The sequence below is a fragment of the Anastrepha obliqua genome, chromosome 5, assembly GCF_027943255.1.
Source record: "Anastrepha obliqua isolate idAnaObli1 chromosome 5, idAnaObli1_1.0, whole genome shotgun sequence".
NCBI lineage: Eukaryota > Metazoa > Arthropoda > Insecta > Diptera > Tephritidae > Anastrepha > Anastrepha obliqua.
This window is the reverse complement of record NC_072896.1, coordinates 50136241-50151738: the sequence shown is the minus strand read 5'-3', so window position 1 is coordinate 50151738 and position 15498 is coordinate 50136241. Positions and strand designations below refer to the sequence as shown.

General features: G+C 37.5%; 1 protein-coding gene across 4 annotated transcripts in view; it reads left to right on the top strand.

Moving 5' to 3' along the window:
- LOC129249281 (uncharacterized) overlaps nucleotides 1-15498 on the top strand; it is a 34660-nt gene that overhangs the window by 1574 nt on the left and 17588 nt on the right. For all 4 annotated transcript variants that reach the window (XM_054888994.1, XM_054888997.1, XM_054888996.1 and 1 more), the window contains exons 2-3: nucleotides 14570-14842; nucleotides 14925-15092. In XM_054888994.1, the coding sequence (XP_054744969.1) occupies nucleotides 14687-14842; nucleotides 14925-15092 (324 nt within the window). In that variant the 5' untranslated portion in view covers nucleotides 14570-14686. The remainder of the gene's footprint in view (nucleotides 1-14569; nucleotides 14843-14924; nucleotides 15093-15498) is intronic.

Below are 15498 nucleotides of genomic sequence, written 5' to 3'. Positions count from 1 at the left end.
CTAACCTGAGTTTGCACTGGCGTCGTATCCCTTGAGTGGGAATATTATGCTGGAAAAAGCAAGACGAAATATATCATGAAGTTAAAAGAAAAAAACCCAGTTCTTTTCTTCTGACACAGACTGTATATTTCTCCACTTACGCAACACCACGTCCAGCAACAACGCTCACTGCACGTTTGGAATGGACGATTTTCTTTGCAGCCGTAAAAGCACGGTCATCCTTCCAAGTTTCAATATTTTTGATCAAAAACGGAGGTTTGTCATTGCCCATTACTGCCGGTAGTTTGAATCTCCGTGAAACACCTAAAGTGAAAAAAAAGTTGTTTCTAATAGCGGTCGCCCCTCGGCAGGCAATGGCAAACCTCCGAGTGTATTTCTGCTATGAAAAAGCTCCTCATAAAAAAAATATCTGCCGTTCGGAGTCGGTTTAAAACTGTAGGTCCTTACATTTGTGGAACAACACCAAGGCACACACCACAAATAGGAGGAGAAGCTCGGCTAAACAGCTAACAGAAGTAGGTAGGTAGGTGAAATGGTTGAAGTGCACCTGGCACTCCTCAAGTAGCACTAAAGCGCCGTTTCGATACCATTATGATACTTTCAACAGACAGATATCCACAGCCATATATGATATGATGGAGAAGATTCATTGGACTTAGGTTGGCGCACTGCCCGAGGCTGTCAAAGAAAGGAGCTCCCAGTGACCTTAGTCTTCTAGCTGCCAAACCCGGACATTTACAGAGAAAATGCTCGACAGTCTCCTTCTCTGTAAGGTACCACAGCTTCTGCAATTGGGGTTAAATGGTAACCCTAGCTTTTCCACGTATGTGCCGATCGTCCAGTGACCGGTAAACACAGCTACGAGTTTGGAAATTGAATGGCGAGGAGTCCAAAGAACTTTCTGAGTCCTTCATATATCGTATTGGGGCCAAAGGGTTTTCGAAATAACACATGAAGAAGTGGAGCTCCATCTTTTCTGCGCTTTCCTGAGAAATAACAGAAGTATACGCGCCAATTATTTATTTATTATTTTATTTTTATTATTATTTTTAGTGGATTCAGCACTGCGACCCGAAAGATCCATCGTGCCTACTTCATGGCTCAACTTTCTCAATCAATTTTAGTATTTGTCCTATTTTATTGAGTTTAATTTCCTCCTCTGGTAACATATGTAGGTTTACCCAGGTGTTTTTTGCCGCTTATACTTCAGTGCTGGACACAATGACAGTTATGCTTCATTTTCCTTCCTACAGAACCTACAAATTCTATTCGAGTATATTCCCAAGCTAGTTAGGTAATTGCTTACTCTATTGTGTTGGGGAATAGGTCCATAGCGTTTTATATTTTGATTTCCTTTTCATCGACATTTGCTACGTGTATGGAGAAGGTATCACGAGGCGAGTCTACAGCTATGGTTTGCAAAGTTTAAAAATGACGACTTTGATGATACGTCCCGCAGCGGAAGGCCTTCTAAACTCGATTAAGAATGTCTCAAATCACTTTTGAAGAAGAACGGTCGCCAAACCAGTCTTAAATTGGCGGAAAAAATGAAATGCGATCATAAAACGATGAAGGTAATTCATTCAATGGGATTTACCGAAAAATTGGGAGCCTGTGTGTTTCACGAGCTCAACGAAAAGAACAAAGAAAGTCACCTTCAAATTGCTTCTCAGCATCTTCCCCGCCATTGAGCAACACGCGGTCATAAACAATGCTTTTTGTACCGAATCGTCACGGGAGATGAGAAATGGCGCCTATACATCAATATGAAGTAAAGAAAGGGTTGGGTGGCTCCAGGAGATACGCCAAAGCCGGTAGTAAAGCTGGATTTTCATCCGAAGAAGATCGTGATATGTATTTGGTGGGACTGGGAGGGCATGGTGCACTGGGGAATGCTCAAAAAGAATGCCACGGTCAATAAGGAGCTCTACATTGCCCAGCTACAACGCGGGAATGAGGCTATTCGACTAAAAATACCTGATCGACGTGGTCAAATCATACTCCTTCATGACAACGCCAAGCCCCATGTTACACAAGTCGTCAAAGCCGCACTCCAAGAGCTCGAATGAGAGGTCCTTCAGCATTCGCCGTATTCTACGGACCTTGCACCGACCGATTACCATCTTTTCCGCTCCCTGTCAAACCGTATGGAGGGCATTACCTTCGATAACAAAGAGGCTTTTGAAAACTGGCTCAACAACTTGTTTGACACCAATAACAGCGTAGACTTCCGCTTTAAATATAAAGAGTTTTCCAATAACAGGTGTTAGGTGTTAAACAGGAGAGATGATTAACGATTTTTTATGGCTGGAATTGGATGGTATTGATGTGGACAACGTTTATTTTAAACAACACGGCGCTACGTGCCACACAAGCAACGAAACCATTGATATTTTACGGGAAAAGTTTCCGGACCGTGTTATCTCTCGAAGAGGTGATCACAATTGGCCACCGATATCTTGTGATTTAACGCCTTGTGACTTTTTTCTTTGGGGCCACGTGAAATAGAAGGTCTACGCCAACAACCCAGGGTCGATTCAAGAACTCAAAGATGGAATTCGTGAGGCTATCGAGGACATAGGGCAGCCACTTTGCAATTCGGTTATGGAGAATTTCATGAAAAGGATATTGTCCTGCAAGCGTGGTCGTAGTGGTCATTTGTCTGATGTTATTTTCCACTATTATAACTGAAAGAAACATCCGATCATTTATATTAAAAAATTGCATTTTTCTTTGAATATTAAAATAACACCTCTTATTGGAAAACCCTTTATTTGAGTTCCTTCTTAGCGTTTGCGAGTATTTTTCCCCGATCCTTTGACCCCTATCCTTGCATCTCGCATGCCATGTTATTTTGTTCCGGTTTATCTTGCTTGGTTTTGGTATTTTTATTGTCCCCTTCAGTCTTGAAGCGTTTGACAAAACTGAACATCGGTAGCATCATGTCACTTGATATTGAGATCGTAGGGGTTAGTTCGACAAGTAGCAAAATTGCCTCCTACTTTTTTCCGGAGACGTTGGCTATTGTAGGCTTTGTAACTTCATACAATGCCATGAATTCTTACACAGCTTAAGCATTTACTTTGACTGTTCCATGCTTCAGTTCGGGAACCGCTGGAAGCTAATCAATATCAAGCTCAAATATCAAAACTGGCCACTTACCACATATCCAGAGTTAATTTGTCACGCCAATGAGTTATTGATAGCAAATCCGTTTTGAATTCGCTTTTAAGAGACTCTGCTGCTGATGTCCGGTTTTTTATATGATTTCGACGATTTCGATTTCTAGAAACATTAAACTCAGTACGCTTGCAACTAGCACTTATCAAAGTAAGTATTGGATTAGACTATTTGAACGCAATTTCAATTTGATGTATGCAAATAAAAGCCTACCATTGCCAATACGACGAACTTATAGTTACAATGCACACTCAATGTCTTTTCCTGCACGTTTGATAGCGACTTAAAACGTTTTAAAAAATAAATTTAAAAAATATTTTGTGGTTTTTTTAAGCACCCTCCCCAATCATATAATGATTCTTAATTTTTGAAATGCCGAAAAGTACGTATGGCTACACTATACTAATAGACCAAATAAAGGTTAGTAGTGCTCCAAGCGACCGCACTGTGAAGCCAAGCACTGAAAAGGCTCACTAAAAATATATTTATTTTTACTTATATTTATATATTATATATAGATAATTAAGAAAAAAATTAAAAAAAACCAAAAAAAAAATACCTGAAAAATGTATTAAAAAATATTTTATTTTTATTATTTTATGTTTTATTAACAAAAACAAATTTCAATTAGTTGCTTCCTCCTCTCAATTTGTTGCCTTCTCAGAACCGTCGAAATGTTTTTTATCATAACTTGGCTATTTTCCATCCGATTTTCAACACCCATATATTTATTCCAGGGTTGAGTAGTTCTACCTTTCGAGCTCCAAAGTTGTTTTCACATAGTTGATATCGTTTTTGTTTCATCAAACCTAAGTATAAATACAATACTTTAAAATCCATTAAAAGTTTGCTTTTAAACTGTTTTCTGAATTCATAAATCAAAAAGCACTTCAAACGTTCACCAGATAACATAAAATCAGCGAGCCTTTCTTGATGTGCGGCTCTAATTTTTTCATAACCATCTGATCGTGACTCATGATCAGTCCAAATTATCTTGTCAAATTACACGTACACGTATACTTACGCTATTTTCTAATACATTATTCTGATATCTATATAGATAAACCGATAAATGGAAGATCATTTTCGTGTATCATTACTACCTTGTCGGTAATTGGACTCATAATGGGGCCGTTCAATTTTTGATAAATCGATTCAGAATGGGCGATATTATTGCGATAATAGCCTCCCGAATGTTGGCAGTAAGGGCGTCCAAGTTATTGGCTTTGGTCGCGTAAATATTTTCCTTCACAACTTCGGCGCTGCGTCGCCTGTTTTGCATATAACAACCTCTTGTTGTAACCACAAGTCGGAAACATCGATGTTGTCGAGCTCTGGCCACATAACATTGCTCTATATCAAGAACCATTGCAATTGGTTATATTAAATGGAAATTCAAAAAAAATCGATAACTATATTTAGATAATACATAAGAGATAAATACTGAGAAATTACGATCATCTCAAGATAACGGCGAGCACAAAGGGCATTTTTTATTTTCTTTTGCCCCCTTTTGGTAGTAACATGTTTTAAAACAATAGGCCTGTGTTATCGGCCCAACTCAGTTTTTAAATGGTTGACCTAAAAATTGTCACACATCTTCTTGTATATTGGGTTGGCAACTAAGTAATTGCGGATTTCTTTTAGAAAATCAGAGACAATTTTTTCATGGAACTAAGTAACTTTATTCTGTAATGTATAGCCCATTTTGATTAATGATCTTTTGCCATCTTTCAGACAGCATCATAGTCACACGAGCATACAACTTCTGGTTTTTATTAGCAAAAAACTGAATCAGGTACGATTTGACATCATCATCATTATTGAAATTTTTACCATTCAAGGAGTTTTGTAAAGATCGAAACAACTAATAATCAGATGGTGCAAGGTCAGGACTATATGGTGGATATGGCAAAACATCTCAACCCAGCTCCAATAATTTTTGCCGAGTGGCCAAAGATATGTGTGGCCTTGTATTGTCATGATGGAATACGAGTACAATACTTTTTCGATTTGTCAATTCGGGTCGCTTTTCTTCAACTGCATTGTTTAATTTCGTTAGTTGTTCAATGTAGACATCAGAATTGATCGTTCGGTTGGGTGGTAAGAGTTCAAAGTAGACAATTCCTTTATAATCCCACCTTCTTTTGATGAATATCAGCTTTTGATGCTGTTCGAGTAGGTTCACCTAGCCTGCTCCACGATCTTTTCCGGTTGATATTGTTGTAAACAACCCATTTTTTATCGCCAGTTATAAGTTGTTTTAAAAATAGATAATTTTAATTTCGTTTCTTTAGCAAATCGCAGCTGTTAATGCGTTGCGTTAAATGCGTTTCTTTCAATTCGTGGGGAACCCACATGAAGCTACTCTGCAATCTCCCCTGTTGTACTGTGACGATCCAATCGATTATTGCCTTGATTAGGGCATCATCAACTTACACTGGACGACCAGAGCGTTTTTCATCCTTGTGTGAAAAATCACCAGAAAGAAATTTGGCAAACCAATTTTGACACTGCCGTTCTTTTAAGGCTTCGTCACCATAAACAGCACTTTTTATGAGCTTGCGATGCGGTTTTCCCATTTCGGAAATAAAAAACTAAAATATGATGAAAAAGTTCCCTTTGATTTTCCATTTTTTAACCAACGCCAAACGAAAACTACGCAACCGATCAAAAAACTTTTTTTATTGATTGACAGCTGAATTGCCAACTATCAAATAACAGAACGTGTTTTTCATTTGTACTACGACTGCAAACCTAAAAATTCAACTGAAGCCATCTATGAGTGAAATTCGCAATTACTACTCTACGCAGAGTGTCGCAGTAGTTTTTCGATTGGTTAATTAAAAACAAAATTTATACATTTTTTAAATAACTTTAATATATTTCTTAATTTGATATGGGTTCTCTACATCATTTTAAAGGACATGAGCCGCATCTTACTTTCCACTTAGACTGCCACAGATACCAGTTGTTTAATGGACTAGTAGCTACGATATTTTGCACTCTCTTTCACTACCTTATTGGCCAAAGATGCCAACAAGCAAAATGATCTCCGCTAGGAAATAAGACCATTATTGTATCAAACATTATATTCAAAAACCATGTCCTTGTGATTATTAGTGTTTCTACTCCAATTTCCTGCTAATTGACTTGATAAACCTAATCGAATCACTAATCTTTATCTAATCTATTATCTAATTTAATATCAGGAGATAGTTATGAATTCCGGATTGATTATAGTCACTTGTTCCTTGATTAATACTTACTTTGAAAGACTGTGAGACAGTTTGAAAATATCGCTATCTGATACTGCAGCGATGTGAATTCGACTTCTTTCTTTCTTCACAGTGTGTGCAAATAATATAAGGATATCTAATTGTTTCATTGAACTCCAAAAAGACTATCTTCATATCATTCACATGAGGAAGGAAACTATCCATGATACCATCTTGCTGTGGTGCTTGACAAAACCCACACCTGAAATGCCCTCTCTCGTCCGCACACTTCCTTTTTGCTAAAACATGGCGAATTATATATATGTATATATAATTGGCGGTTACACCCATTTTGGGTGTTTGGCCGAGCTCCTCATCTTGTTTGTGGCGTGCGTCTTGATGTTGTTTCACAAATGAAGAGACCTACAGTTTTAAGCCGAATCCGAACGGCAAATACTTCACGGAGACTCGGCCAAATCCAGCCCCATTTTATTTTTGGTATCTCAAGGGGCACGAACGTTTGTTGAGTTTTGCTCCATAAGTCTGTGGGCGTTGACATAACTGGGACAACGGGAACCTGCCTGACATGCACTTATAGGAATACCTCCCTTCCTTATCGTGATAGAGAAGGGGGCTACCCTAGGAGCACTGGTTTTCAGTTTAAGTTTTGTTAGGCTAAAGGATCTGCGATTTATGATGCGGCCTCTGGTGCTTGATCGCGAGCCTATAAAGGAAGGCTGCAAATAAATTTGAGCACTTTAGTGGGATTTTTGCTCCATAGAACCAATGAAAAGGTGAGTGAGTCTTCCTCTGACAAAAGCTGCACATTCTCAGAGTATCTGCTCTGGTGTTTCATAGCCCAGCTCGTGAAAACTACAAATGATTTTATTAATCGTAGTTTCCCGAAATGATAACGAAAACTACAATGCCCGTTTGGTATCCAGTGAGAGTTTTTATGGCCTCTATATCCAGATCTACTTGACTCTTTTTGAGAAGGGAAGATGAGTTGCTTTGCCGGCCTGCCTCTGTTCTAGACTTTACGTCCATATTGCAATTACATCCATATTGCATGTAAATGAATGACTCAAGAGTACCTGCGCTAAACGTTTCTAGAAATGTCAGCTTATCTATTTCAGGTTGAACCTGACAGTTGAACCGGGACAGTCTTCATTACCATTTCAGAGAACTAGGATTAGTAGGAATCCGCACTTGCCATTTTTCCGGGTGGGACAATGAAACACCAGAGCCCATCTTTTAGAATATATAGCTCTCGCAAGGCGAAGATTTGCACGCCTAGGTGTTGTCTCAAAATCCATTGATCCATATGGAAGAAAGGGCATGAGGAAATACTCAAATTTATTAGAAGCCTCCAAATATAGGCGAACAACCAAGCATGATCTATCGTGACTTAGAGCCCCATTAAAAATTAACAAACTTACTAAAAGACGATATTCGTTGCGTTATTAGTGGGTTTGAGAATATAAAAGTACATACTACGCCAAAAAGTTGTTAAGAGAACCCATCGAATGCCGGTACTATGTCAAAATGCCAATCGGCCACTCACCGGGTATTGTGTTCTATATATGTATGTATATCTAAGTACATATATGTATGTCTGTAGAAAAACTTTCCAAATATTAAACGCTTGGTTTTTTTCGATTTAAGAGGACGCTCCATACCGTATTTTTAAGCATCAGTAGACACTTTGAAAGGAAAAAAAATAAGAAATTGGGTTGCCTATTTAACTATTAATAGATAGTTTCCTTCACATTGCATAAAATTTAGGACGTACACTTAAACGGGAGTGGGCACTTTATTTATTCATATTTCTAAAGGCTTACGACGTTTGTTAAAGAGGCACCCTGACACAATTGTTAGGTCTGTTGTACGCTTTGTTTGAACTGGGTCAATTTTATGACAATCATAGACTTGTGTGTAGACTTTAATTGGCTTATAGACATTTCTAATGAATATATACATTTATAATGAATACGTATTTACAAATACATATCAACATGCAATTATATAAAACCTACAAACATTGGTGATAATTATTAGTAAAGCCAGGTTGTAAATTTCTGGGTCAACTGTGTGAAGGAGTGAAGGAGTTGCTTTCAAGAAATTCTTTTACCTACGTATTTATGTGTGCAAGCTTGCCTTAATGTAAATATGTAAATATAATATTAAACGTGTATTCAATATTTATATAACTAACAAGGTTTAGTATGATTGGTACAAAGTATGACGGCTTTGACCTTGGCTGACTGTGGAAAATGTGTCTTGACTACTGCGAGCATTAAAGCTATTAAGTTTAAGAATGAGGATCAACTAGCATATGCTTGTATACGAGTATGTCTGTAGGTATGTATGGATGTATATTTACTCGCATCAATATATCGATTTATAATATCGTTATGCCTACGTATGTGTGCAATATAATCGAAGGTGATGATGGTAATAAAAATATATTTATCATGTGAAAAATAAATTGTAGCAAAGCGTGCAAACTCTAGGGTGCCGGATTTCTGAAAAAAGGGATGTTAGAAGAATCCGATTGCTTTAAATGAAATTTTGTAAATTTTGTAAAAATGGGTTAATAACTGGGTAAAGTGCATCTGCCGCGGCCGAATCGGTTGACTACCATTTAGAGGTGCACACGCTTGAAATCCCAGGTACAAAACCCATTTGATAGAAAGTTTTTTCTAATGACGGTCGCTCCTTGGCAGAAAATGAGTGTATTTCTTCCATGAACAAGAACCTCATAAAAATCATTCTCTGTTCGGAGGTAGCGAAAAACTGCAGGTTTTTTCATTTGTGTAAAACATCAAGACCGGTTGGCTGGATATAATAGCCATCTTTCCTTTCACTGGGAAAAGAGTCTTACCAGGAATGAGGGAGATCAACATGGACGGGGTTGCTAGTGGGTTGGTCATCGAAGTTAAGTATCTTCTCCTTGCCCTGGATGTACATCATGACAAATGGAGCGGTTGCTTGGGCATCGAGAGCCTTCTCTCGACAGTACGGGCAGCACTAGCTAAGCTTCAGCTTGAATATCATGGAGGCGATGCAAACCTTTCCCAAAACTGCGATGGAGGTGATGCTCGAGCTGACGCCACTTCGGATAGTTATTCAGCAACCAGGCAAGCGTACCCTGTTGAATATTACTAGAGAAGGTTTTGGGAAAGGAAAAATAATGACATCTAAGAACAGGGAATTGTTGAGTCTGCAGCTCTCACTTGCATGGATCTCGAACTCCATCGACCAATGATTTTAGTTTTGTGTAAACATGTGTAGGAAAAACTAGCAAGCAATCCGAGCGGGTTTTTGTGCCGTTTCTAAAAATGCAGACGAAACATGATTGCATTATCACAGATCAAAGAACAAAGAAGAGATTGACAGTGGAAGAGGGCCCATGCGGACGTGCGGTATCAGTAACATCGATTCTGCAAAGAGATAATATTGAAAAATTAAATTCGTTTTTGATGAAAAGAGGCTGCGTATTTTAATTCTCAGGGGCTTACTGGTCTACCCTCGCTTTACTCGGATCTTTTGAACACAGTAACCACTTGAGCAATTTTGGCTGGACATTTTTTTCGAAAAAGCAGTTTGCAGTTGGCGGTGAACGGTGAGTGCCACAGAGTTAACTCTTCTTCAGACCCAACTTTTAATTTGCTTGTATTAAATGTATGTGCTTCAATCATCTTTAGTTTCACCCAGACGCACAAAAAATAATTGATTCTTAGCGCGATAATTTCGGTAAACGGCTCTTCGATTTAATTGTCTTAGAGCTGGGAAATATTGACCGCGATACAAGCTTGAAAGTGAAAAAACGCCCTTGTTTGCCTCCAAAAGAGGTGTAATTACTTGGACTCTAACGTGGCAAAGAGGGAGAGGTAAATGAATTATTCATAAAAAAATTCTATAGGCGGCTAAAATCCAAGCCTGATAGTTCCTCGGACATACTTAAAAGTGAGTGTCAGCTGAAGAGTAAATGCTGAGCTTATAGTAGATACCTCCCTTTAGAAAACACGGTCGCAATCCTTATGCCAAACTTGAACTTAATGGCGAGCTCGTAGCTCCAGGCTACTTCATCAACCATTACATCCACCTTTCAACTAACCAATTTTGCAGACCAACCACTACACCCTTTAGGGGCTGCTGATGGCAACTGGGTAGTCTTATGTTAAAAAATTGAATTACAACTAGTAAAAATCATAAATTGCCTTTTAAAAAATCGTTACTTTTGCGTGTCTCTGAATAACGAATACTCTGACATGATCGAATTACCCGCTGGAGTTCCCCAGGGATCGGTACTTGGTCCTTTACTGTACATTATTTATTGCTCTGATTTTCCCAAATTAGCCAATTGTTCATATGCTATGTATGCAGACGACATTGGCATATTTTATTCGAATGCGTTTGGTAACCAAATCGTAACCAAACTTCAAGATGCACTACAAAACATGGCAGACTACTTGTGTACTTGAAAATAAAATTAAACATTGGTAAGACGCAAGCTATCTTTTTCACTAGAAAAAGAAGTCATTGCTTTATACCAAGTACAGGTTTGAAATTAGGTAGTTATGATATCCCGTGGGCCAATACCGTACGATATCTGGGGGTGATTTTTGATAAAAAAGTATCTTTTTGCGATCATGTAAAGTACATACAGGATAAAGTAAATTTGGCAATTAAAATGTTATATCCCCTAATAAATAGACGCTCAGGCTTAAGTGATGAAAATAAATTAATAATTTATAAGTCTATATTTCAGCCAATAATATTATATACCTGTCCAGCCTGGAGTAATATCGCAAAGTCACATGTTAAGAAACTGCAAATCTGCCAAAATAAGGTACTCTAAATGATGCTACGACTCCCATGGCATTTCTCCACCAGAAAGCTTCATAATGAATCAAAAACTTAGATTTTGTCAGATCAAATACAAAATTTGACTAAAAGATTCAAAATTCGTTCCAGTTTTTCGGACAATCTGCTAATAACTGAACTTCCTTAATGTTCAATTAGGCCGTGGTACTTAAATGCGTATAGATTAACCCTAGCTTGTAAGATGTAAAGCGGTGGTTTTTCATAGTAGTTTTTTCCTTCGAAAAAAAGAAAAAATCGTTTAAAAAACCAAACCTGTGATAAATATATAAATATAATGATGTAGAATTAAGATTTATATCATATTCTGTAAATTGTGCGATAACATAAATATTGTAACGTTTTTCTACTTAATAAACTCTTATCTCTTACATTTGGATAGACGACACACATCGTGAATAAATATGATATTTATTATTTTTTTTAATTTTTTAGGGAAAGACTGATTTGGATAATCAAATTTTAATTTATTTAGATTTGAGAAAAGAGTGAAAAAAGTTTAGATAAAACTATATAATATGAATAAGAACCGTTTTCTTGCAACAAAACAAAAAATTATATAACTTTTGGTTTACCCTAGTAAGTAAATGCACTTAGGTATAGCACGTATGTTGGATTATTTGTTATTTTTTGTGAAATACAGGAGACATGCTTTCGAAGAGTAACTACGCCAATAATAAAATTATTTATTGTGCGCTATTAAGTCGACACCTTTTGCAATACTGAACACAAACACGATATGAGAAAATGTCAAGCTCCAAGAGGAAGAAGCAATAATGGGAATATGAAAATTGGTATCATGATGAACTAGTTTTTTTAAAGCTAGTTCCACTTTAAAGCTCTTACATAAATATGTCTGTTGGTGGACTTCCCACTGTTAAGAGATTGAACTTGGGGACTTAAACTTTTGGCGATAGTTTCTTCGAGTTTGCCGACTGATTGCTGTAATTTTAATAGTAAATGACGTCCTTCTTTGGCATTAGTGGCAATTATTGTATTCGAGAATGAAATGACAAGAGCTCATTTAGAAACCAAACGCGTGTCGTAAAAATGTTTGAATGCACACACATTTCTTCTTTTTTCCGCATGCGAACATTTTCTTCTTTTTTTTAACTTCAGTTTTTAAAACGAGTCCTCAGTCGCACAAACAAACAACCAATATATTATATGTCTGAATTACTAATGGGGTTTAGTTTTATTTGTGTATGTACATACAAAAGGTGGCGTAAAATTAATCATCTAAGTTTGCTTTTGAATAAATTATTTAATAAATAAAACAATTATTTTGACTAGGCAACTGTAGTACCAAACAGATAAGCGAAGGCACTACAGTTGCCTAGTACATCGGGTAAAGAAGGCAAGTATAGCTTCAAACTCCTGCAAATCTATGTTCGGCAAAAAATGGGTACTATTAGTGTTTCTGCCAAATTTGACATATGGATGGATTTAACTGGTTTGGTAGGAAGCTATTCGAAAGCTAGAAAGCTAAACTGGGGAGGATGCAAAGACTGCATGTATTGGCATGACCGGAGCATGTAGAGCTTGCCCCAATGCTACCCTGAAAGTCGTTTTGCACTTACTTCCAATCTACGTTTACGTTATTTCCATCGCTGCTCAAAGTGCAATCAGGTTAAAGAGGTTGGCCTCTGGAGGCAATCTCTCAAGTGATATGGTAGAACTTTTGGGTAGTTAACACCGTATTTCTATTTCGCGAACTGGAGTTTGAGGGTCGTGCCAGAGTAGTCTTTTCAAGTAGGCAGGATTGGAACTAGAGAAAAATCTGCACCGAAGGTGGGGCCTCTGTCTCCACTGACGGCTGCTAGATGGAATTAGGAGTCGGAGCAGGGATTTTCTCCAAATTAGTCAATTTATCTATTTCCTTAAAATTGGCACACACGCGGAAAAGCTAAGCTTACCATTTAATCCTCATTGCAGATGCTGTGGGGACCTTTCCGAGAAGGAGAGTGTTGAGCACTTTCTCTGTAAGTGTCCGAGTTTGGCAGCTAGACGATTAAGGTCACTGGGTGCTCCTTTCTTCGACAGTCTAGAGCAGTGCGCCAATCTAAATCCCATCAATCTTCTCTATTACATCAACAGCTCTGGTTGGCTGTAGATATCTGTCCGTTGGAGGTCTCATAGTGGTTTTGATACCACTATGACCATTAACCATTTCATTTACTTTCCCACCTACCTTGTTCATAAGTCTCAAATATGATTGACGTGCACATTACATTCTTCGTCTTTGAAGAAATATGGGCCCATGATTCCTCCAGCCCATAGGCTGCACCAAATGATTGAAATGACTGATCTTGAATGGTCTTGGTTTGCTCTTCAGCCCAAATAGGACAATTTTGCTTATTGACGTAGTCATTAAAGATATGAAAATGGGTCTCATCGCTGAACACCAATATTTGGCCTGAGCGCGCGATGAATATTTCTAACAGAACGTCGATTTTCGTAATACAATTGTACGATTTGTAAACGTTATTGAGGCGTAATAAGTCTTTCTATTGTATGATGAAATGTCAAGAAGTACTGAAAAAAATGATGTATTTAGTTGTACAGGCGCCTGCCGCGACTACGAGTTACAATAAATCGATTCTTAAGCGCTCTGTATGGCAAGTTGTGCCGCTTTGTTGGAATCAAATGTCGTCGATGTTTAGCTGATTCATTTTCGAAATCAAATATTCTGTCAGCATGGCTCGACAACGCACGCCATTCACCGCAACGGCAGCTCCTTCACTTCCAAAGAAATAAGGACTGATGATGTCGCCAGCGTGTAAACCGCATCAAACAGTAAAATCTATGAATTTTGTGAACAGATTTATATTTTTCAAAGCAAATTTTCACAATTTGGAAGCATTATTCTGGCGTTAAAGGATTCATGATAGTTTGCCAAACCTTACTGAACAGAAATGCCGGCACAGTTTCTCAGTTTTCTAAAAAAACACCCGATATAATAAAGTGTAAATTTGAAGTGTTAGCGGAGATGTTTAACAAGTTTCAACGTGCCCTTTATTATACAAAAGTTTAAAAAATTTTTGTAGAATTTCTAATTAAAAGTGTGGTGAAAAGTTTTTTGGAACTTTCGGAATTTTTAGGAAATTCGATTTATATGGTTTTTGTTAAAAAATAATAAACATTCAAAAAAGAAAAGAAAAATATTCAGTTTTATAGCGAAATTTTTGAAATATTTTTTTTTCAATATTAACATCAATTTCCACTACATAAAAAATAATGTGGCTATTATAATTATTTTTCTGCTTCTTCTATCAATTTCATAGTAATGCTGTTTAACGGCTCATTGCATACATATGCGTGTATCTTATTGCCTGAAATTTTGACTGAGTGAAACTAATTGCGGCAGTTTTTCATTTACGGGTACTGCCCGCTAAAGTAATATGAATCGTTACATTACCCTTTCACAATTGGGTGATGGCACATACGGCACCGTGGTGTTGGCTCAACGCAAGGACACTGGCGAAAAAGTGGCTATTAAGCGTATGAAGCGCAAATATTACTCCTGGGAGGAGGCGATGAATTTGCGCGAAGTCAAGGTGAGTTCTATTTTATTATTGTTATTATTTTTTGTTATATTCTAATCCGATCAATCTAATTATGTAAAATGTGTGCTTGCAGTCCCTCAAGAAGCTTTCCCATCCGAACATTGTTAAACTGAAGGAAGTCATACGCGAAAATGATACTTTATATTTTGTTTTCGAATACATGAAAGAGAACTTGTATCAAATGATAAAGGATCGAGACACACATTTGCCCGAACCGACTCTGAAAAGCATACTGTTTCAGGTAAAGTAATTTAAATAAATTATTTACAAAACAAAGTCCATATGTATGTATGTCAGTATATACATATGTAACCACCAGTATAAATATGTGCACATTAGATGGTACCACCTTGCCAGAAAAAAAATTTCGCCGAACAACCCACCTTAATTAAAAAGTTTTCGAGAAAATTTAAAATACAAGTTTTGTCCCCAAAAGTGATATTATCGCCTTCAAAAAACTCCCCATCAACTGTAACGAGCTTATGCCAACTTCTAATCCAGATCTCGAGACATTTCTGGAACAATATTTTCGGTATAACCAACAGAGCCATCTTTAAATATTCCATTACTTCCTCACGGCTGTTAAACGATCAAACAGAAAAAAGTCGCAGGGAGCCATATCTGGTGAATTCGATGGCTGTTAGGTG